This window comes from Sinocyclocheilus grahami, unplaced genomic scaffold (genome assembly GCF_001515645.1).
Source record: "Sinocyclocheilus grahami isolate Dianchi unplaced genomic scaffold, SAMN03320097.WGS_v1.1 scaffold110.1, whole genome shotgun sequence".
Taxonomy (NCBI): domain Eukaryota; kingdom Metazoa; phylum Chordata; class Actinopteri; order Cypriniformes; family Cyprinidae; genus Sinocyclocheilus; species Sinocyclocheilus grahami.
The window spans coordinates 1,525,836-1,551,295 of NW_015505289.1; the positions used below are offsets into that span (position 1 = coordinate 1,525,836).

The window sequence follows — 25,460 nt, forward strand, 5'->3', positions numbered from 1 at the left end:
GACTCTCATTCTGACGGCACCCATTCACTGCAGAGGATCCATTGGTGAGCAAGTGATGCAATGATACATTTCTCCAAATCTGTTACAATGAAGAAACTCATCTACATCTTGGATGACCTGAGGGTGAGTACATTTTCAGCAAATCTTCCATTTTGGGGAAACTATTCCTTTAAAAGCAACATAAAACACAACGAGTAGCCTCAACAAAGGTTGTGTGACTTCAGAAATCTTTTGACAGGATGTCAAAAACGAACAAGTACTAGTTGTCAGGAAGCCCCCTAGTCAATCCACATAAGACTGTCTTCCAGTTCTGCTTGACAGACTACACTAACAAAAACATTCTTGCAAATCCGCCCAAAATTCTCACTCTGTGCATTATGGCTTTCAACACTTTAATATAGTGACTATGCTTTCACATTCAGGATATCAGTGCCATTGTATTGTAAAACCACACACGTACACACACACACACACACACACACAAACTAAGAACAATACCGCCATAATTACGCCACATAAATTATATATAAAAAGTTCCTGCGTGTACAGAACAAAAAAGAAGAAAAAAAAGAATGATAACTGTAGGTGCCTGAGTCGAGGTGAATCACAACGTTCCTGTGACAAAGGTACAAACACGTTAAAATTCGCAGGTTTCTGATCACCGAGGGATCCAGAATGGCTATTTAAATCTTGAACACACTTGGCCAGCGAACAGCGGTAAATATCCTGCTGCTTTATAATAAAGGCCCTTAAAAACAACATACTGTACTCTCTTGAATCATCCTACTAGATCCCTTGAGAAAAAGAAGACAAGCTTCAACAGACATTCCTAGTCTCACAGACCACCAAAACTCACATAAAACCAGATCAGCATTGATTGTCAATAAGAAGGACACATCAGCTGCTGGTCATCAAGGGCCAATACATGAGATTATGCTCTGATTTAGAGACAAAAAGCTCCTTTTGAAGGAATTCAACTTGGCAACCTGCAGATATACGAGGCGAATCTCAATGATGTGATGATGTCAGCTGCCTCCAAGAGATCTGATTGGTGACCTGATAATACAAACACTGATCACGGTGACAGAAAAACTGCTCGCCGTGAGTTTTGAATCTTAAAACCATGTGTGTGCTGCTCCTTTTAGATAGACTTCAGATTATTTGAACACCAAAAAATACTTAAAATCCATGCTTACAAAAAAAGAGTTATTAGATAATTTTACCATCAAATATACAATCTCAAGAACAACAGCAATACTTCGAATCCTGACGGAAGTAATAATCATATATAATCAATAGTAGTAACAATAACAATAAATACAATAATAATAATGATATTTTTATTAAAACATGATCTACTGTATTTGGGAGTACCTGGGCACAGGGGGCATAAGGCCAATGAAGACGAGCGCAAAGGCAATCGTGCGGGTTATTATAACTCTAGACGGGAACCTGGAGTCTATGATTGCTCTCGATGATTAATATTTGCAGTGCTGCTCTTGCGTCGGGAGGGAGTCTTGGCATAAAGACGTTCGGGAGCGTGCTGGGTGGAGTCGGAGGTGAGGGGGGTTCTGGATGCTGTGTTGAGAGCAGCCCAGCAGGTAGAGAGATAACTGTCGGTTTGCATGCAGGGGAGGACGGCTGTGTCCAGCGTTGGAAGGCTGGAGGTTTCGGAGCGCTCCGACGCTGGACCTATCAGTCCTCCATGTCACTCGCATCTAATGTATCTGTTTCAGGGCCACTCTGAAATACAAAAACACAGAAATGCTGTTTTTAAATCAGCTCACACTGGAGTGAATGTTCTAAAAATAAATTAAATATACATACATTTAAAAATATGTAAAAAAAATTAACTAAAATAACTATTTAAATATTATTTTATGTTTTTATTAATGCTTATTAATTATATTAACAATTATAATATAATTAATGGCTCGTTTCCACCGAGCGGTACGGTACAGTATAGTTCAGTACAGTACGATTCGGTACGGGTAACCCGGATCAGGCTTGCGTTTCCACTGCCAATAGTACCCTTCTTGATAGGCGTGGTGTATGCCGGAATGTAGCGATCGCACAACTCTGCCTCTTTTTGTTAAATGTCAGTTTTAATGAACAATAATAGCCATTATAAAAGTATAAGTACAAAGTATAAGAGGCTTATACAGTGGGGCAAAAAAGTATTTAGTCAGCCACCAATTGTGCAAGTTCTCCCACTTAAAAAGATGAGAGAGGCCTGTAATTTTCATCATAGGTATACCTCAACTATGAGAGACAAAATGAGAAAAAAAATCCAGAAAATCACATTGTAGGATTTTTAAAGAATTAATTGGTAAATTCCTCGGTAAAATAAGTATTTGGTCACCTACAAACAAGCAAGATTTCTGGCTCTCACAGACCTGTAACTTCTTCTTTAAGAGGCTCCTCTGTCCTCCACTCGTTACCTGTATTAATGGCATCTGTTTGAACTCGTTATCAGTATAAAAGACACCTGTCCACAACCTCAAACAGTCACACTCCAAACTCCACCATAGCCAAGACCAAAGAGCTGTCAAAGGACACCAGAAACAAAATTGTAGACCTGCACCAGGCTGAGAAGACTGAATCTGCAATAGGTAAGCAACTTGGTGTGAAGAAATCAACTGTGGGAGCAATTATTAAAAAATGGAAGACATACAAGACCACTGATAAGCTACCTCGATCTGGGGCTCCACGCAAGATCTCACCCCGTGGGGTCAAAATGATCACAAGAACTGTGAGCAAAAATCCCAGAACCACACGGGGGACCTAGTGAATGACCTGCAGAGAGCTGGGACCAAAGTAACAAAGGCTACCATCAGTAACACACTGCACCGCCAGGGACTCAAATCCTGCAGTGACAGACGTGTCCCCCTGCTTAAGCCAGTACATGTCCAGGCCCGTCTAAAGTTTGCTAGAGAGCATTTGGATGATCCAGAAGAGAATTGGGAGAATGTCATATGGTCAGATGAAACCAAAATAGAACTTTTTGGTAAAAACTCAACTTGTCATGTTTGGAGGAGAAAGAATGCTGAGTTGCATCCAAAGAACACCATACCTACTATGAAGCATGGGGGTGGAAACATCATGCTTTGGGGCTGTTTTTCTGCAAAGGGACCAGACGACTGATCCGTGTAAACGAAAGAATGAATGGGGCCATGTATCGTGAGATTTTGAGTGAAAACCTCCTTCCATCAGCAAGGGCACTGAAGATGAAACGTGGCTGGGTCTTTCAGCATGACAATGATCCCAAACACACCGCCCGGGCAACGAAGGAGTGGCTTCGTAAGAAGCATTTCAAGGTCCTGGAGTGGCCTAGCCAGTCTCCAGATCTCAACCCCATAGAAAATCTTTGGAGGGAGTTGAAAATCCGTGTTGCCCAGCGACAGCTCCAAAACATTACTGCTCTAGAGGAGATCTGCATGGAGGAATGGGCCAGAATACCAGCAACAGTGTGTGAAAACCTTGTGAAGACTTACAGAAAAAGTTTGACCTCTGTCATTGCCAACAAAGGATATATAACAAAGTATTGAGATGAAATTGTGTTATTGACCAAATACTTATTTTCCACCATAATTCTTTAAAAATCCTACAATGTGATTTTCTGGAATTTTTTTCTCATTTTGTCTCTCATAGTTGAGGTATACCTATGATGAAAATTACAGGCCTCTCTCATCTTTTTAAGTGGGAGAACTTGCACAATTGGTGGCTGACTAAATACTTTTTTTCCCCACTGTATAAGAGGAAATAAAGTGATGAAAATTGAAATGAAATTGTAATGAATTGTATCTCATGTTTAATCACTACAGAGACATCAGAGCCAGCGCCAAATGTCGGAAGGACTAGCCGAGTTGAGGCTGCTCTTGGTGGATACATGAGCACTGAGCGCCCGCTGATCGCCTGGAGCTCCAAAATCGGCATAGCACCTATTTGAAAATTTGCTATCTTTATAAATAAACCGCAGATGTTTGAGTTTTAAACAATTACATTCGCACCTGAAAAACTAAATTTCATGACACAACAACTAATATTTAGAAAATTACGCAGGTTTTTGGGCAATGACGTTTCACAAGTCCATAAGAACGCATATTGAGAAACGGCTATTGTCTGTGTGAAAATATAAAACGCGCGGTTATATTTTTTTGTGCTTGCGCACTCTGATGCAAATAAGCCCAACACTCATGGACAGCAAAGCGGAACGAGTGAAGGACGCTTTATCCCCTTGTATCACATAAAAGTGACGATTCTAGTCAACCAATCAACGTTCTGCGGTGAGTTTAGCTCCACCCTTTTGGTACCCTTTGCTGTGCTAGGTACCTCAACGGAAGGGTACCAAAAAAGTGGTATGGTACACTATTTTGGTACCATTCACAACTTCTGACAGTGGAAACGGACATAATTGTGTACCGTACTATACAGTACCGCTCAGTGGAAATGAGCCATAATATGAATTTATTTGAATATTTTATTTGAATTAATATAAATTACCTTAAACAAGGAATTTGTTGTATACAAATATAATACTGTTCAAAAGTTTGAGGACAGTAATATTTTTGAAAGACTTTCTTTTTGAAAGTTTCTTATGCTCTTATGTGTTATTTTAGTATAACTGAAATATTATAGTTTTTATTCATATTTAGAATTTTTATTTTATATTTTCTGTTTTATTTTAATTTTAGTTAAAGTTTTGTTGTTTTTTGGTCTTTTTTGATATGTCTACATAATGCTTTTTTTAAATTTCAGTTTGAGTTATTTTAATACATCAAGTTAAACTAAATGAAAACGAGAAATGTTTCCTTGACAATAAGCTGAGATCAAATAAGTTTATGTTTTTAATATTTGATTTTATTTCAGTTAATGTGTATTTTATTTTAGATAACGAAAATGTTTTTATGGTTTTCATTTCAGTTAACTATAATAACCCAGAATCCATCTTGACACCAACCAAAACTCTACTGTGAAACAGATTTGAATCCACACCAAAAGCTCTAGTGTGAAAACAAAAGTAAAAAGTTGCAGAAAATGGACAACTCCAAAGCGTCACCTTCACTGGAGAGGGGCAGCCGGTGCACCGGAGCAGTGGAAATGAACGTTCTGCCATTTGGAGTCCCGACGGTGCCACACGCGGGTCTCCTCCGACTGGCTGCTGCGTGGCCGGCCCTGTCCATCCACAAACTGGGTGAGGCGGATGTAGGCGATGCAGGCGGCCTCTTCTCCGATCAGGTGCACGTGAGGGTTCAGGATGGTGGTGTGGATGGGCTTGCTGTTCTTAGAAAGCACTGAGGAGAAACACAAACACATGGAGAAAGATCATGTGCATGGTGCTACAGATAATTCCTGTGATTTATATCACACAATGATTTAAACCATGGTAGTCTTTCTGGTTGAACACACTTACAGTTCTTTTAAAAATCCTACAATGTGATTTTCTGGATTTTTTTTTCTCATTTTGTCTCTCATAGTTGAGGTATACCTATGATGAAAATTACAGGCCTCTCATCTTTTTAAGTGGGAGAACTTGCACAATTGGTGGCTGACTAAATACTTTTTTTCCCCACTGTATAAGAGGAAATAAAGTGATGAAAATTGAAATGAAATTGTAATGAATTGTATCTCATGTTTAATCACTACAGAGACATCAGAGCCAGCGCCAAATGTCGGAAGGACTAGCCGAGTTGAGGCTGCTCTTGGTGGATACATGAGCACTGAGCGCCCGCTGATCGCCTGGAGCTCCAAAATCGGCATAGCACCTATTTGAAAATTTGCTATCTTTATAAATAAACCGCAGATGTTTGAGTTTTAAACAATTACATTCGCACCTGAAAAACTAAATTTCATGACACAACAACTAATATTTAGAAAATTACGCAGGTTTTTGGGCAATGACGTTTCACAAGTCCATAAGAACGCATATTGAGAAACGGCTATTGTCTGTGTGAAAATATAAAACGCGCGGTTATATTTTTTTGTGCTTGCGCACTCTGATGCAAATAAGCCCAACACTCATGGACAGCAAAGCGGAACGAGTGAAGGACGCTTTATCCCCTTGTATCACATAAAAGTGACGATTCTAGTCAACCAATCAACGTTCTGCGGTGAGTTTAGCTCCACCCTTTTGGTACCCTTTGCTGTGCTAGGTACCTCAACGGAAGGGTACCAAAAAAGTGGTATGGTACACTATTTTGGTACCATTCACAACTTCTGACAGTGGAAACGGACATAATTGTGTACCGTACTATACAGTACCGCTCAGTGGAAATGAGCCATAATATGAATTTATTTGAATATTTTATTTGAATTAATATAAATTACCTTAAACAAGGAATTTGTTGTATACAAATATAATACTGTTCAAAAGTTTGAGGACAGTAATATTTTTGAAAGACTTTCTTTTTGAAAGTTTCTTATGCTCTTATGTGTTATTTTAGTATAACTGAAATATTATAGTTTTTATTAATATTTAGAATTTTTATTTTATATTTTCTGTTTTATTTTAATTTTAGTTAAAGTTTTGTTGTTTTTTGGTCTTTTTTGATATGTCTACATAATGCTTTTTTTAAATTTCAGTTTGAGTTATTTTAATACATCAAGTTAAACTAAATGAAAACGAGAAATGTTTCCTTGACAATAAGCTGAGATCAAATAAGTTTATGTTTTTAATATTTGATTTTATTTCAGTTAATGTGTATTTTATTTTAGATAACGAAAATGTTTTTATGGTTTTCATTTCAGTTAACTATAATAACCCAGAATCCATCTTGACACCAACCAAAACTCTACTGTGAAACAGATTTGAATCCACACCAAAAGCTCTAGTGTGAAAACAAAAGTAAAAAGTTGCAGAAAATGGACAACTCCAAAGCGTCACCTTCACTGGAGAGGGGCAGCCGGTGCACCGGAGCAGTGGAAATGAACGTTCTGCCATTTGGAGTCCCGACGGTGCCACACGCGGGTCTCCTCCGACTGGCTGCTGCGTGGCCGGCCCTGTCCATCCACAAACTGGGTGAGGCGGATGTAGGCGATGCAGGCGGCCTCTTCTCCGATCAGGTGCACGTGAGGGTTCAGGATGGTGGTGTGGATGGGCTTGCTGTTCTTAGAAAGCACTGAGGAGAAACACAAACACATGGAGAAAGATCATGTGCATGGTGCTACAGATAATTCCTGTGATTTATATCACACAATGATTTAAACCATGGTAGTCTTTCTGGTTGAACACACTTACAGTTCTCAAAGTAGAATCTATGGAAGTCCATTCCCTCAACTAGGTTCCCCAAAGCCTCGGGTTCAAAGGAGGTCAGTCCAGGGTCACATATTTTCCTGTTACAATGGTCCCATTGTGTATTATTATTCAGGTAGCAGCTATAAACATGGACAGTTGAACTATTTTCATCTTACTCTAACTAAACTGTTTCTCCGCCATGACAGTAGAACTGACTGTAGAAGAAGACAGTTTACACTAATGGCTGCTATAGCATTCTTGTATTGTACAATATGGCGTGTTTTGGGCCAAAGTGGTTTGTGTTTGCATGAAAGCATAAGGTAACATACGCATAGGCGTCAAAGTCCCCATTATTGATGGCTTCTATCAGCTGCTCCGTGATCTTAATGATTTCCTGTTTGCGTGCTGTAAGAGAAAGGTGAATACACACATACAGTTTATGCTAAGTAGTCCCACCTTAGTTTAATATTTTTTCCCACTCAAAATTATGATTATTAAAAAAAAAGTAAATACTTTTTACTTCAGATATTGGAATATTTTAATCTTTACGTTAAAAGACGTGAATTAAAGACCCCATAAAATCAAAATGTGACTTTTGTGTCTCTTAGTGGCTTAAAATGGACCATAATAATAATAATAAAAAATAATAATACAAATAAAAATGGACAATATCTCATAGCCTTTATTAATCTTAGTTAGGTGTCAGTAAGCTTTTTTTTTTTAATAAATCTCTTATACTGCATTTATTTGATAAAAAAAATACAGTAAAACTGTAACATTTGTGAAATATTATTACAATTTAAAATAACTGTTTTCTATTTTAATGCATTTTAAAATGTAATTTATTGCTGTGATCAAAGCTGAATTTTCAGCATCATTACTCCAGTCTTCAGTGTCACATGATCCTTCAGAAATCATTCTAATATGCTGATTTGCTGCTCAAGAAACATTTCTGATTATCAATGTTGAAAAAAGTTTTGCTGCTTCATATATTTGTGGAAACATGATACATTTTTTTCAGGATTCTTTGATGGATAGAAAAGTCAAAGCATTTAATGCATCCTTGCTGAATAAAAGGACGAATTTCTTTTCAAATCTTACTGACCCCAAACTTTTTAGCGGTAGAGCATGTTCCCAACTTCCTGTCTCTACAGGAAATACATCAGCACAGGAAAGACAATTGTGCATTCATGGATTCTTTAAAACTATAGACTGATAGAGCCAAACGCTAAGTGTTCCTCTTAGTTGTACATGACATGAACAGACAAATTTCAACCTAAACCAAGAGTTAACGCTCTGAAACACAGGCAGAGGTCAGAAAGGTCACGTCCTCCTGATTCCAGACCTGAGAGGCTGAGAGAGGTTTAACACACACCAGCTCTGCTGTGGACTTACCTAGTTTCTCAGTCATGATCTTCAGTCTAAACCCTCATCCATTCCTCCTCAATACTCTGACTAAACTCTCTCTTCTGATTTAAGTTTGTACGCTTACACATGCACAGATGCCCAAAAACACTCTGCCTTCATCTAATCGACATCTCCACCACTTTCCTCCTCCTCGTCTTCTTCTGTCTTTTCCTTGTTAACTGCATGGAGCTAGTTGAGCTATTCCTGGATCCTTAGATACGGCTTACTTCTCGTTTCCTCTCTCTCTCTCCCTCCCTTCACAGCTTCCTGCTCCACTTTAGAGGAGCTTAGTGGCCCCGACACGTCCTTCAGTTTCTCCTTGTCAATCTGACACCGCAGGCCTGCTCTAAAGTCTCTGACTGTGGCTTCAGCTTTGATAAACGTCCCACTTCCTCTAAGCGGATATGTATGGAAGTGCATCACAGTTCTGTCACAAACCATACTCTGTAAATGTTATTTCAGATGCTTAAATGCTGCATTTTTATCAGGGAAAACTGCCTCCTGCTACTTCCGAATGTCGTATGTTGGTTACAGGGTTGATAGGAATTCAGCTGCAGACTGTTCTTTTTCATTCTTACCATTAAAGGGGTCATGAACTGAGAAAGAAAAATTTCCTTGATCTTGTGACATATAAGAGGTCATTGTACTATAAAATCCTCCTGTAAGTTTCAGAACTCAAAACTTTCTCGTTAGTCCAAAAACAGCTTATATTGAAGCCGATCGGCCTAAACCCCGCCTCCGCAGAAGTAGTTCAACGCCTGCTTCTACATCACTGCCTGTTAAGCTCCGCCCACCGATTCGCATATGTAGTAGGTAAATAACGCAAGAGGAAAATGCAGGTCTACACAGAAACCAAACGATTAAGATGGCTCTGAAGAAAACTAGACGCTGTGCAGTGCCAAGTTGTGCATCGCCTTCCTTCTGATCCCAACAGGAAAGAGTGGATGAACTTTATTTTGTAATGAATCAAGGCCTTTAAAGTCATTAAAGTGCAATGTGGACTTGACCTTATGCTAAAGCACACACACTATATACTCACTCTGTACAGACACAGAGGGGGGCAGGGTTGGGGGAGAGGAGGTTTGGGGAGGGGGGACAGAGGTTCGAGAGGAAGGCGACTCCGTTTGAGGCTGCGGGACAGGTGCGCGCCCCACACTGCTCACCAGATCTGTGAACCGGGCTGAGTGGATTGGGAAAGGGAGGAATGCATTAACCCACCATAAGAGACAGAGATGGACAACATGTGAAGAGATGAAAAGGCAGCAACATCAGACAAATAACAATATGCATGGGGCAGTCATGTCTGATTGAACAGGATATGCATCAATAACAAGGGTCAAAGGTCAACACTTTGGCCAACAGACGGCACATGAACAGGGTCCTACATTAAAAGTGCATGTTTTACCTGTTAAACACCTAAGGACATGAGTAACAGTACATCATGTACATTCACTTTAATAATTTTATCAGTGGCCTAGAAAAAGCCGTTTTAATAGACATGGAGGGGGTCGGCTCATGGGGCCTGACATATTAATATCATACAGTTTAATATATCCCATGACTAGCTGAATACTACTCATTATATCTTATTAACTCCCATTATTGGAAACTTGGTAAACAGCATACTACATTGTCCAAATTGCAAAGTAAGCACTGTCGCCCACAGCTTAATAATTATTTAATTATTAAATTGATCCGTTTAATTCTTTAATGAATTAAATATTACATTAATAAATTCATAGCTAATATGATTAAATATGAAACTAAATTATTATGCTAATTTGTTAATTAATAATTAGCGAATTATTCGTTTAATTTAATAAACTGAATTATTAATTATTAAATCATTAAAATGAATATATATTACAAAGTAATTACTTTAATGACAAACGTAGGTTACACTTTATTTTAAGGAGTCCTCCTACACTTATGGTGTAATTATGCATTTAAGTACTATGTACTATTTAAGTAATTATGCATTTAAGAGTAATATGAATTAACTACATGTACTTATGGTTAGGGTTAGGATTAGGGTTTGGCTTAGGGTTACTTGCATGTAATTATGCATAAATAACTGTGATTATAATAGTAAGTACTAACATGTGTAATAAGGACACCTTAAAATAAAGTGTTACCCAAACGTATTTCAGGACATTATTAACTTATTCTATTAAAGGCACAATATGTACGATTTTTTTATTAAAATATCCAAAAACCACTAGAACAGTGTTATATATTTTGCTGACTTGTGTTTCTCGAAGAATGTTTAAATCCAGAGAAATAAGCAATTTTAACTAGCGACACGGACCGTGTCCATAGTGTCATTGTGTCGCCTGCCAATGACGTCATAACACCTCGATTTCCGAAAACATGGAAACACCAAATACGCTTTAATATGCTATGCATATTATTAGACAGGTGACGACCGCACAGAGTAGCATTATAACAGAACGTTCAAATGTATCTAGTATGATAAAACAGCGCTGCTTACTTCCGCAGCTTTCCAGAAGGAACGGAAGCGGTCGACTGTAGCATACTGAAAGTTCCGCTGCTTTTGAGCCGTGTGTTGCGCTCGTTCAGTGGCCTTGTTTTGCTTCGACGGCTTTCAGCCTCACCCTGCTTTATACTACGACGTTAATAAATCTTTAATACATTAGCTCATCCATGAACATGATTTGAACATGAATCCGAGTCCCATCGGATTGCTTCGGCTGTGGGAATGAAGACGACAACTCCCATGATTCCACACTCAGTCAGGGCGTCATCAAACTACGCCTTTATTTCTATGTTTGTTTTGAATACGCACCCTCTAGTGGCAAAAAATGACATTGTGCCTTTAAGTTACTTCATTTAAAACTTACATTTAAAAATAAAATATTAAATTAGTAATAAAGTCAATTAAAATATATTATTAATATTATTATTGTTAAATTAAGTTGCTTTAACTTTAAAATAAAAAATATATAAAATATAAAACTTTTACAAATTTTAAATAATTAAATTAAAACAGATAATTAATATTAATTATTCAATTGTTAACATTAACAATTTTTACAAACTTATCACAAAAACATTTCAAGAAATTATTTGAATTCATTATTTAATTAAGTTACTTTAATATTAAAGTTAATAATTAAAATATACTGTTATTAATAGTTATTCAAATTAATAAGTCAATTAAAATGGATTAAAATACTAAAAATAATTCATTGTCAAAAACTAATTACTTTAATGACAAAAACAATAAAACTACATAATGTGCTAGCCAAAAATGTTCACGGCCCCTGTGCATGAGCGTCTGTGCTTAGGTCTGCAGGGGGCGCTATACTCACTCTGCATGATGGGGGTCTGTGGAGGGGATTGTGTGGAGTGGGCAGCTGCTTCACTATCAGGCACTGCCGAGGGTCCCGAGCCCCTACGGGCGCAGCCCAGGATGTCGGTCAGCTTGGTGGCTGTTTACACATGAGGGTGAGGGGGTAATGATGACCGATGGCGGGAGCAAGATGACAGAGATTCATCCAAACTTATGCGTCTCAAAGTGATGTGTGCATGCCATTCCATTAACAGCCCTAGCTGGGCAGCGCACGCAACAACAGCAGGGAGTTGATCAGTAAGAGAAAGTGCTCTATTGGTATTCCCATGGTGATAAAAACCCTTTCCAGCTAGGCTTCAGGAAAACCATGCTTTCACGGCACTTGAATTTACTTCTCAGTTAAAGGTATACTGCAGTCTTTTATCCATACTTATTAGTGGTTAAAGGGCAAGATCACCCAAAAGTAAAAATTCTGTCATCATTTACACACCCTCTGCTGAAGGCAAAATAAGATATTTTGAAGAATACTGGTAACCAAACTGGTTCCCATTGACTTCCACTGTATTTTTTGATCATACAATGAACCAAAACTGGTTACCAGCATTCTTCAAAATGTCTTCTTTTGCGTCATACAAAAAGTCAATCAGAACCAAAAATGTTTGGTTACCCACATTCTTCAAAATATCCTTTGTATTCCACAGAAGAAAGAAAGTCATAACCGTTTGGAATGACACGAGGGTGAGCAAATGACTGAATTTTCGTTTTGGGGTGAACTATCCAGTATGTAATATTGATAGCTCACGTTTGAAATGGATATTGCAGTAGTATCTGCAAACATATGCTATTTTTATGCTTTAGTTCAGTCAAAAAATTACATACAGCACCTTTAAGTTAACCTGTAGCAACTTGTGAACTCCAGTGGTCTTCCTGTTAGAAACCTTAAGCTTTAATAACACCACCACAGCACTAATGGTTAATAAAGCACAAAGACCAGAGACAGCACTGTGCAAATTACATTACACAATAAACACTACTGTTCAGAAGTTTGGGGTTGGTAAGATTTTTAAAGGGGTCATGAACTGCCTATTTTTATTATTTTATACTGTTCACTGAGGTCCAATTATTATGTTATCAAGATTTTTACATCAAAAAAACAATTTAGACGTAATAGGCTATTTTCTGTCCTGTTTTCTTCAGTATAAGCTGCTTTTAGACTAACAAGAAAGTTTCGAGTTCTGAAACTTACAGGGTGTTTTCACAGTACAATGTCAAAAGATCAAGGAATTTTTGATTTCTCAGTTCATGACCCCTTTAATGTCTTTGAACGAGGTCTCTTATGCTCACCAAGGCTGCATCTATTTGATCAAAAATGTACAATTATTTAAGAATTTAAAATAACTATTTTTATATTTTAAAATGTAATTTATTTCTGTGATCAAAGCTGAATTTTCAGCATCATTACTCCAGTCTTCAGTGTCACATGATCCTTCAGAAATTATTCTAACATGCCGATTTGCTGCTCAAGAAACATTTCTGATTTTTATCAATGTTGAAAACGGTTGTGCTGCTTCATATGTTTGTGGAATCCATGAGACATTTTCTTTAAGGATTCTTTGGTGAATAGAAAGTTGAAAAGAACAGCATTTATTTGAAATCTTTTGTAACATTATACATTATTTTTCAGTCACTTTTGATCGATTTAATGCAATGAATAAAAATATTAATTTATTTTTAAAAAATCATACTGCCATTAAACTTTTGAACGATACTGTATTTCCAAGTGACACAGGACGTAGAAAAAAAATGCATTTGATTTTATCCATCAGCAATTGACTGGATTGTGAAAAGTGTCCTTATAGGGCTTGGTGATGTCTACAGAACTGGAAAGTCCTTGGTAAAATCACCACAGATCATATTGTTTAAAAAAAAAAATGCAACAAAAACAGAATCCGCTCACCTTTGACATCTTCATCCTCAATGGTGGTGTTACTGCTGTCTGAAGATTCCTGCAAGACGGACAAAAGCAATCATTGTCCGATCTCACACCTTCACTAACACACACACACACATTTATTCAACAAACAGCGACTAACTCCAATAAAGCACGACCAGTACTACCCCTGAGACAGATGGGATAATCATCACCACAAATGAAGTCATACATATTCTACTTCAAGTGACTGACACTGCCAACAGTAGTGTAGACAGTCGCGGGCAAAGGTTTAATCTCAGGCTCAGCCACCTGGTGAGGCTATAACACAGCCATTCAATGAAACCCAGCTCCTGTGTTGTGCATCTCCACGTCTCTTTCCCAGATGGCAGCATTGAGAACGCAGCTGCAGCCGCCTGCACCCTCTCCTCTGCATATGCATGTAACCACCCACACACACAGAGGCATTTAATAGCTCACATTTAGCTTCTGACGTATTACAAATGCAAATGACTGAGCCCCCGTCTGCTTGTATTTCTCTCTACAGGTTCCCGTGGGCGAGTTAAGGCACCTTGAGGGTCTGAGCTGCAGACAAGCGGACTTCAGCCAGCTGTGGCCATGCATATGGGGGACGGGCGGCCAGAGAGGGAGAGGAGCATTATGGAGGCAGGATAGGAAACATTTTTGGTAAAAATGAGAGAGTCTGATTGGATGATTTCAAATAGTGGTCTTTAATAAGGCAGAAACGAAAATGATCAGTATGAAATATTTCAGTTAGTTTTAGTCATTTTGTTGCGTGTTTCGGTCATTTTAAGTAGGCTTTTTTCAGTTTTAGTGATTGTTATTTTGGTACATCAAGTGAAACTAAATTAAAATGAGAAGTGTTGCCTTGACAACTAGCTGAAATACAGTGGGGAAAAAAAGTATTTAGTCAGCCACCAATTGTGCAAGTTCTCCCACTTAAAAAGATGAGAGAGGCCTGTAATTTTCGTCATAGGTATACCTCAACTATGAGAGACAAAATGAGAAAAAAAAATCCAGAAAATCACATTGTAGGATTTTTAAAGAATTTATTTGCAAATTATGGTGGAAAATAAGTATTTGGTTAATAACAAAATTTCATCTCAATACTTTTATTTTATTTTAGGTAATGTTTATTTTATTTCAAGTAATGAAAATGTTTGTTTTTTTTAGTTTCATTTTTAGTTTTAGTAAACTATAATAACCCTTAGTTTAATATAATAATTTTATTTAGCAATGAAAATAGCTAAATAATATTTTTTAATTAATAATGACTCTTAAATCACACCCTTGAAAGTCAACATGTAATATTAATAATAATAATAAAAATCTATCTATTTGATGGAAATAAATCCCCTTTCCTTTTCAGCAGACTTCATGATCCAATCAACTGACTTGTTGCTAAGCTCCGCCTTACTGACCAATCCTACCTTAGTAACTGTTGCCATGTGCCATTTTCTAATTTACATATTTGGGAGATGCTTTTATCCAAAGCAACTTACATTGCATTTAGGAGACACATTTTTTATCATTCTATTTTTCTCGGACAAGCTATGGTTAGTTTCAAACACAATTTAATGAAAATTATCCAACAATATGTTTTTTTTATTATTATTATGTTTATGGCATAATTTAACAATTTCTTAAAAAAAAAAAAAAGCATATTTGGGAGATGCTTTTATCCAAAGCAACTTACATTGCATTTAGGAGACACATTTTTTATCATTCTATTTTTCTCGGACAAGCTATGGTTAGTTTCAAACACAATTTAATGAAAATTATCCAACAATATGTTTTTTTTATTATTATTATGTTTATGGCATAATTTAACAATTTCTTAAAAAAAAAAAAAAAGTGGCAGATAAAATGCTTTGCAATGTCACACCATTCCAACCCACATTAGAACAATATCCAAACAATTTTTACCAATTTATGAGCTAATTTTTCTCACAATCAAGTTAGCAACAGTAACCGAAGGGGGTGGAGCTTAAAGGTGTGTTCATTTTCAGTGCATAAAAGTCCTGGTTTACACTACTGTTCAAAAGTTTGGGGTCAGGAAGAAAAAAAATGTGTCAGTTTCCACAAAAATATTATGCACAGCAACGGTTTTCAAAATGGACAATAATAAGCAAATCAGAATACTAGAATGATTTCTGAAGACTGGAGGAATGATGCTGAAAATCCAGCTTTGCCTCACAGAAATAAATTATATTTTAAAATATTGTGTTATATTTTAACATCAAATTGTAATGATATTTCGTAATTGTACTATTTTTACTGTATTTTTTTTACTGTTTCTTTTAGTGCAGCTTTAGTGAGCATGAGACTTTTTTCAAAAACATAAAAAAATCTTACCAACCCCAAACCTTTGAAAACCAGTGCAATTTTTTTCTTGTTGACTAAACGGTTTCATTTTGCAAGTAAAGCGCTCTCATGTTGAAGTTCAACTAATTTCTGCTTAGTGTGTATTGACTAACTAAGGGTCAAAAGAACATTGTGTCATTGTTTTACCTGCAACAAATAACACTGACCACTGTACCAAACACCACACACTTACTCGAACACTTTTCCATCCTAATGCGACTACACGCTCACTCACAATCCCAAAACAACATCCTCACTCGCACCACAGAATCAAGAGACTGACAGCAGACGACAGATGCAGAGAGAGGAGGAGAGAAAAGTGGAGGATGAAAGAGAAGAGGATGCGGAGGGAGGTGCAGAAGGATGTACCTTGATCCCATCCACTGGGTTATGGATAACAGTGGTCTGAGGCTCCTAAAGAGAAAGAGAGAGAAGAGGAAGAGGAGGAGACAGCAAGATAGTGAGGAAAAAACAGGAGCAAAATGAGATGGAGGTGAAGAAATGGCAAAAAAAAAACAAGTGTTAGTCAAAAAAAAAAAAGAGAGATGGAGAGAGAGCAGTCTCAGAGAGAGAGAGAGAGGAAGAGGAAGTCGATGGAGGTTATTAGTCGCTCTGGTTAAAAGCAGAGGACAACCAAAGGCCAAAACCCAACATTTGAAGCCAGTCCAAAGATGTGAACGCATCTAATCCCAACTTTTTAAAGAACTTTTGAATACTAAGTGCTTTCATTTAAAAACAAAATGCATAGAAATCACAAAGATATTGTTTCAGGGTATAAGCTTAAAGGACTGTGAAATGTGCTAAACAAAATGTGATTATCTCTATCAGAATATCAAAATAGTTCTTACTAACGATGTGTTAACACAACAATGTGTTTTAACACAATACTTTTTAAGCTCAAGAGAAGTTCTGCTCTTTAAACAATATAAAATATTGAAAACCTGCAGCTGAAGCATCCAAAATGGTCAAAAAATGTAACTGAATTCACTTAAGTTGCACTTAAAAATATGTCTGAATATCATTGCATTAGATCAGGCAGGGTTTCCCAAACTGGGATCCATAAGGAAACTTTGTGAGTTTATGAAAAGCTAATCAATTAAATCACAAAAAATTTAAATAATTCTAAAAATAACATGTACTAAAAAAGACAAAATCATCATGTGATTATTAACTGATGTTAGAGAACTGTGAACTTTTTTGTTAAATCATAGAAACTTCTTTTGAAGTTTTGTTAAATCATAGAAATATTAACTTAAAATCTCAGGGTAGTTATCAACTAAATATTTTAGATCAGCTGACAAATAGTTTGGAAATCCCTGCATTAAGTTACTAAACTAAACTAAACTAAAATCCAAAATAAAAAAACTAAATAAAATAATAATTTAAGTTAAACAAAGTAATAAAATTAATTTTTCAATCTAATGCAATGAGATTGTAAATGTGACTCAAGTGGCCAATGCTTGAGCAATATCTAATCATAAAACAATGTAACTGTGAGGTTCTGAACGGTTATTTCAAACAAATTTGAACTAACAATAAGAAATCTGGGTTTTATTAGATGATATTGCACTGGTTTACATCACACCTGATTAATTACAATAACAGAAATAATCAAAATAAATAATGTCTGTACATCAGGTTTTACAGCATTAGGTTATATAAAAAGAAGCAAAAATGCACAGAGACGTACACACAAACACACATATTTACTGAAACATTATAACGGTCATAATGAGATTCAAAAATAGTCGAAACACATAGAGCCAACATCTAAGTTTGTTTGGTCTGCCATTGATCCAAACAATGAAAAATCACAATGTTCATGCACACACTCAGCACACATCTTTATTTTTTTTTTTTATTATTATTATGTTTATGGCCTAATTTAACAATTTCTTAAAAAAAAAAAAAAGTGGCAGATAAAATGCTTTGCAATGTCACACCATTCCAACCCACATTAGAACAATATCCAAACAATTTTTACCAATTTATGAGCTAATTTTTCTCACAATCAAGTTAGCAACAGTAACCGAAGGGGGTGGAGCTTAAAGGTGTGTTCATTTTCAGTGCATAAAAGTCCTGGTTTACACTACTGTTCAAAAGTTTGGGGTCAGGAAGAAAAAAAATGTGTCAGTTTCCACAAAAATATTATGCACAGCAACGGTTTTCAAAATGGACAATAATAAGCAAATCAGAATACTAGAATGATTTCTGAAGACTGGAGGAATGATGCTGAAAATCCAGCTTTGCCTCACAGAAATAAATTATATTTTAAAATATTGTGTTATATTTTAACATCAAATTGTAATGATATTTCGTAATTGTACTATTTTTACTGTATTTTTTTTACTGTTTCTTTTAGTGCAGCTTTAGTGAGCATGAGACTTTTTTCAAAAACATAAAAAAATCTTACCAACCCCAAACCTTTGAAAACCAGTGCAATTTTTTTCTTGTTGACTAAACGGTTTCATTTTGCAAGTAAAGCGCTCTCATGTTGAAGTTCAACTAATTTCTGCTTAGTGTGTATTGACTAACTAAGGGTCAAAAGAACATTGTGTCATTGTTTTACCTGCAACAAATAACACTGACCACTGTACCAAACACCACACACTTACTCGAACACTTTTCCATCCTAATGCGACTACACGCTCACTCACAATCCCAAAACAACATCCTCACTCGCACCACAGAATCAAGAGACTGACAGCAGACGACAGATGCAGAGAGAGGAGGAGAGAAAAGTGGAGGATGAAAGAGAAGAGGATGCGGAGGGAGGTGCAGAAGGATGTACCTTGATCCCATCCACTGGGTTATGGATAACAGTGGTCTGAGGCTCCTAAAGAGAAAGAGAGAGAAGAGGAAGAGGAGGAGACAGCAAGATAGTGAGGAAAAAACAGGAGCAAAATGAGATGGAGGTGAAGAGATGGCAAGAATAAAACAAGTGTTAGTCAAAAAAAAAAAAGAGAGATGGAGAGAGAGCAGTCTCAGAGAGAGAGAGAGAGGAAGAGGAAGTCGATGGAGGTTATTAGTCGCTCTGGTTAAAAGCAGAGGACAACCAAAGGCCAAAACCCAACATTTGAAGCCAGTCCAAAGATGTGAACGCATCTAATCCCAACTTTTTAAAGAACTTTTGAATACTAAGTGCTTTCATTTAAAAACAAAATGCATAGAAATCACAAAGATATTGTTTCAGGGTATAAGCTTAAAGGACTGTGAAATGTGCTAAACAAAATGTGATTATCTCTATCAGAATATCAAAATAGTTCTTACTAACGATGTGTTAACACAACAATGTGTTTTAACACAATACTTTTTAAGCTCAAGAGAAGTTCTGCTCTTTAAACAATATAAAATATTGAAAACCTGCAGCTGAAGCATCCAAAATGGTCAAAAAATGTAACTGAATTCACTTAAGTTGCACTTAAAAATATGTCTGAATATCATTGCATTAGATCAGGCAGGGTTTCCCAAACTGGGATCCATAAGGAAACTTTGTGAGTTTATGAAAAGCTAATCAATTAAATCACAAAAAATTTAAATAATTCTAAAAATAACATGTACTAAAAAAGACAAAATCATCATGTGATTATTAACTGATGTTAGAGAACTGTGAACTTTTTTGTTAAATCATAGAAACTTCTTTTGAAGTTTTGTTAAATCATAGAAATATTAACTTAAAATCTCAGGGTAGTTATCAACTAAATATTTTAGATCAGCTGACAAATAGTTTGGAAATCCCTGCATTAAGTTACTAAACTAAACTAAACTAAAATCCAAAATAAAAAAACTAAATAAAATAATAATTTAAGTTAAACAAAGTAATAAAATTAATTTTTCAATCTAATGCAATGAGATTGTAAATGTGACTCAAGTGGCCAATGCTTGAGCAATATCTAATCATAAAACAATGTAACTGTGAGGTTCTGAACGGTTATTTCAAACAAATTTGAACTAACAATAAGAAATCTGGGTTTTATTAGATGATATTGCACTGGTTTACATCACACCTGATTAATTACAATAACAGAAATAATCAAAATAAATAATGTCTGTACATCAGGTTTTACAGCATTAGGTTATATAAAAAGAAGCAAAAATGCACAGAGACGTACACACAAACACACATATTTACTGAAACATTATAACGGTCATAATGAGATTCAAAAATAGTCGAAACACATAGAGCCAACATCTAAGTTTGGTTGGTCTGCCATTGATCCAAACAATGAAAAATCACAATGTTCATGCACACACTCAGCACACATCTTTGTGAAAACAAAGCTAACTGATGCTCAAAGCATCACAATTCTTCAAATCTGGATTATAAAAATCATCCACCCTAACATTGACATTGTTTCGATGACAGAGATGAAGATGCGCTTGGATTCAAGTCGCTGACAGACACACAGCGTCTACGACAGGTGGCCAGAGACGCGCCAGACGCTGACACAGACAGACACGTGTGAGACAGGAGAAGAAAGCCAAAGTGACAGACGAGTCGGACGAGAAGATGGAGCGAGAGAGAACAGAGAGGAACAAGGAGGTAAATACCAGAGCAGGAGAAGGGACGTTTCCTTTGGGACTGGTGACTATGCTGTTTTTGGCACTGTTTGACTGCGGCTGTGCAGAACACAAAACAGTGTTAAAGGGTGTCAAGTGGGTGTTTAAGGGTGAGAAAGAGAGAAACAGAGAGAGAGAGCAGGAGGTGATAACGTGTTTGGCAGTGAGAGAGGACTGTGTTTCATCTGAACACACAATAGTCCAAAATTACAAAGAAAAACAAGAAATTTTAAGAAAATTAGGCTTATTGTTGGGAGCAATCAAATTATTTGACAACTTAGCACAAATCCCCGAAAATGTCTGATTACCATAATGTATCTGGATGTTTTCAGTTTTAATATTTTTTAAATAATTGATTTATTAATTGAATAATTAATATTATTAAGTAACAGATTCATTAATTATTAAAGGGAACGATAGACCAACAAAATATATATTTTTTAATTTATATATTAATTTAATAATAAATATTGTTAAGTAACTGATTCATTAATTATTAATTTTAATAATAGAACAACGGATAGAACAATAGATGGAACGCTAGACCAACAGAATAGATGAAACTTAGTTTTTGTACTTCCCATAATTTTCAAATTGTGATTATCATTAGATTATCATCAAAAATTGTATGTAAAAATTATACACGTTGTAAAAAAAAATTAATTACCAAGGTGTACAAAAACGTAATAATTTATATTGTACTGCATTACAGTATTGATATAAATGTCTTGGTTTTACATGGTTTTTTTAAGAACTTTGAAAATTTTGTGAGGTTCGCTTTTTTAACATTCAACGTTTTTTTAAATAATGAAAATGTACTGCATTGCACTGCTGGAAAATCCAGTTAAAACCAGTGTCTGATAGCTGGTTTTACATGGTTTCTATGTGGTCCAAGCTAGTCTAATCCAGATGGTTAGGATAAAGTTGACATGGTAGGCCGTGTTGATAAAGCTGGTTAAAAAGCTAGTAGATCACCCAGGACCAGCAAAAAACACCTTTTACATCTTAAGATGCTATCTTTTTTCCCCAACAGGCTGAATAAAAGCAAACAAAATATAAAAAGCAAACAGTTCAGAAAACCCGTGCTTGGTCAATTGTTTTCTTAGAGAAAGTCACAGTAGGAAAGCACAACTAGAGGAGAGTCCTTATGGATCTGCATTGAGTACATTCACAGACAACAGCAGACAGACACAAGGAAGCAAAAACGAAAAGCCCAACACAAAAGACATTCTGTACCACAGTCTAAAACACACACAACAACAGTCAACACTGACTCGCTACAACCCTAATAACGTCAATCCCAAAACACTACGACCCTCACCTGCGTCTGAGGAGTCATTTAGTGCCATCTGACCCTTTAAACCAACCGCCTGACATTTGAGCAAGAGAAGAATCAATATCGATCATTACAGAGGAAGAGTAGATTTATTCGACATTGTGCATTAAATGACATAAAAGCCCAACAGGATGAGCAAATGAATGAATGGATAAACAAGAGTGCGATGAGAAAGGGATGGAGGGATAAAGAGATTAGGATTAAACATCATTCTCACCATGTACTGAACGGTGGAGCTGGATTTCCGTTTCTTGGTGGAAAGGGGGTGATGGAGGGATGGAATGAGAGAGTTAAATACATGTTATGATGAAGGCTGAGATGAACATTAAACACAGAATGGCACAGATGTATGAGAGGCAGGAGGGTTGAGAGAAGGTGCGCGTGTGGGTTTTTGGCAAGAAAGTGAGTTTGTCAGGTGGATAAAAGAGTCTTGATGTGATTTAACGTACAGAACAGTCTTTAAGTCCTTCTCTTCTCAGATATCTTAATACATTATTGTAAACACACACACACACACACAGCTGCTGATGGGATTGAGTCAGTGCAGGGATTGACAGGACTGTTCCTGTATCTCTACAGTTACGAAATTACTTTCAGAGGAAGAAAAAAGTTTAGGTTTTGTCTAATGTCTAATCAAGCTATATATAGATAGATAGACAGACAGACGGAAAGAACGACAGAATGAATAACCGAATGAATAAACACAGGAAGAACGACAAACGATAGATAGAATGACAGACAAAGCAATAGAATGATTGAATGAAAGATCAAGAGATAGATCAATAAATCAACATATACAATGATAGATGTTGATAGAACAACAGACAGATAAAATGGTAGATAGATAGGTTGGTAGAGACAGAGAAGTTACATTTCTTTAAATTACAATTCAGTAAACTCCTCTTCCTGTCATTCCAATTCTACTTCCTGTCCCTTTATTCAGCTGTTGTTTCTTTCGCCCTGAGCTTGTGTTTGTGAGGGTCTGCTAGAGTTAAATCACACTCATCCACGCGTCCCCTCACAATTCCTCCTGCCGTGATGCTCTTCATCACACTGCAGCACAAAAGGCAGGACAGTGAGAATACTGGAGCGTAGAAAAAAAGAGGGAAATGTCAGAATGAAGGAGTGTGGCGAGCCAGTTGCTAAGCAATGAGTGAGGCGCAGTGGAAGCATCTATTTCTGTCTCCCGGCTCCCTGGGTTCAAACCGCCAGCTATTCCTGGAGCGAGAGCTACATTCTCTCCCGCCGCTGCTCTAGGGAACACTCACACTCTGGATCGGGATGGATATAGTGGATCCGGAGCGAGGCGTGGGTGGAGGAATCATGGAATGATTGGCGATGAGAGACAAAAAAGTGCCTCATTAGTGTGGCTGACAATCAAAGGGGCGATGAAAGATCACACCTGCCTGAGCGGCTAATGAGAGTGCCAGAAAAATTTACGATTCCCACCGTATGTGCAGTTTTGAGTGAACTTGTGGAGGAGATCCTCTCGGCGGCTAACAAGAAGTGAACTCAGCTGAGGAAGAGAACATAGTCTGACTGAAATGCTGATGTGGGTAGACTCAACTGCAGTCAGATACAGAGAGAAAATACAATATGGAGCTGGCCATCGCCATCTTGGCAGCGCGTAACTCCCAGATAATCGAAAATGGGCAAAAGCGGGAGCTAGTTGCTGAAACCACGCCCACCTAGCGCGACGGTGGTGGCAATCCACCTGTCACTCAAGTGGCCACTCCCTTAATTATGCAGAACTTTAAGACTTAATATAATTTAAACGGATGAGCTATAAAAAAAAATCCACCCCCCTCACAGTTGTCATGAAGGGCAAAATTAGCTATATAGACCAAAATAATGTTTTGAACCAGGCTGAAAACATGTTTTTTTCTGCTGTGAAGTTGGGCATTTTAACATGGGGAGTCTATGGGATTGACTTCCTTTTTGCAGCCAGCCTTTAAACGGATGAGCTATAAAAAAAATCCACCCCCCTCACAGTTGTCATGAAGGGCAAAATTAGCTATATAGACCAAAATAATGTTTTGAACCAGGCTGAAAACATGTTTTTTTCTGCTGTGAAGTTGGGCATTTTAACATGGGGAGTCTATGGGATTGACTCCCTTTTTGCAGCCAGCCTCTAGCGGCCAGTTGACGAATTAAAGTTTAAGTCACTTCCGTGTTGGGTTCACGAGAGAAAGCCACTTGGTCACTACACTGTTGAAAACTCTGGGGTCAGTAAGATTTTTTATTTATTTTATTTTTTTTAAGAAATACAGTACATCAGCAGAAATGCATTAAACTGATCAAGAGTGACAGTATTTGCATTTATAATGTTACCAAATACTTTTTTAGCTATTTTTTATTATTTCAGCTAGTGGCCAAGGCAACATTTCAAATTTAAATTCAGTTTAAATTGATGTACTAAAATAAATAAAACTGGAAAAACAATTATTAATAAAAAAAAAGTTGTATGTATGTGTATATATATATACACACATATACTGTATATACATATATATATACACATACATACATAGGCCTATATATATATATATATATATACTGTATATATATATATATATATATACACTGTATATATATATATATATATATATATACACTCTATATATATATATATACACTGTATATATATATATATATATATATATATATATACACAAACTACAGAAAATTTAATTTTTTTTAACTAAAATAAAAACAAAAATGTTTCTAAATATTAATAAAAACTATAATAGTATCTCAATGATACTTAAATAACATTGTATTTTTGATTAAATAAACGCAGCTTTGGTGAATCATAGGAGATGTTTTTCAAAAACATTAAACATCTTACCGGCCCCAAACTTTTGAAAGGTAGTGTATATGCCAATATTGGTGTTTTTGTGCAATTCAATACTGGAAGCATATCATATCAGATTTTTTAATCTTTCTATGATGGTACAAAAGTACTAAAACTTCTACTCGACATATAATGTGTTTTTTCCTAACATCCAATTTAAAGAGACAGTGCACCTAAAAACTAAAATTGATGGCCAGAAAGAGAAAGAAATGTGAAGAGGCTGTGAAGCGAGATCCTTCTACACTCTCAGAAATAAAGGTGCAAAAGCTGTCACTGTGGCGGCATCAGCGCAGGACAGAATCGCAGGATTTTCCTTGGAGTGCTTTTTAGCGTTGACCTCATAAAAACTTGCACGCTAAAAGATTACGTAACGTATGATTAATACTCAGAGTGGAGGGGATTATTCTCTAGATTAGACTCCATATCCAATCCCTAATAGAG

At 36.5% G+C, this 25,460-nt stretch overlaps 1 protein-coding gene across 9 annotated transcripts in view; it reads right to left on the bottom strand.

Moving 5' to 3' along the window:
- Nucleotides 1-674: 674 nt before the first annotated feature.
- The window catches only part of LOC107588949 (calcium/calmodulin-dependent protein kinase type II subunit beta-like), a 78,152-nt gene continuing 53,366 nt past the window's right edge, over nucleotides 675-25,460 (bottom strand). For 4 of the 9 annotated variants that reach the window (XM_016277215.1, XM_016277213.1, XM_016277221.1 and 1 more), the window contains 7 exons: nucleotides 20,821-20,889; nucleotides 19,061-19,105; nucleotides 13,912-13,960; nucleotides 7,564-7,639; nucleotides 7,238-7,332; nucleotides 6,884-7,118; nucleotides 675-1,743 (listed from right to left, as the gene is read on the bottom strand). In XM_016277215.1, the coding sequence (XP_016132701.1) occupies nucleotides 6,886-7,118; nucleotides 7,238-7,332; nucleotides 7,564-7,639; nucleotides 13,912-13,960; nucleotides 19,061-19,105; nucleotides 20,821-20,889 (567 nt within the window). In that variant the 3' untranslated portion in view covers nucleotides 675-1,743; nucleotides 6,884-6,885. The remainder of the gene's footprint in view (nucleotides 1,744-6,883; nucleotides 7,119-7,237; nucleotides 7,333-7,563; nucleotides 7,640-13,911; nucleotides 13,961-19,060; nucleotides 19,106-20,820; nucleotides 20,890-25,460) is intronic. The other 5 variants (XM_016277217.1, XM_016277216.1, XM_016277222.1 and 2 more) reach the window with 2 other exon arrangements.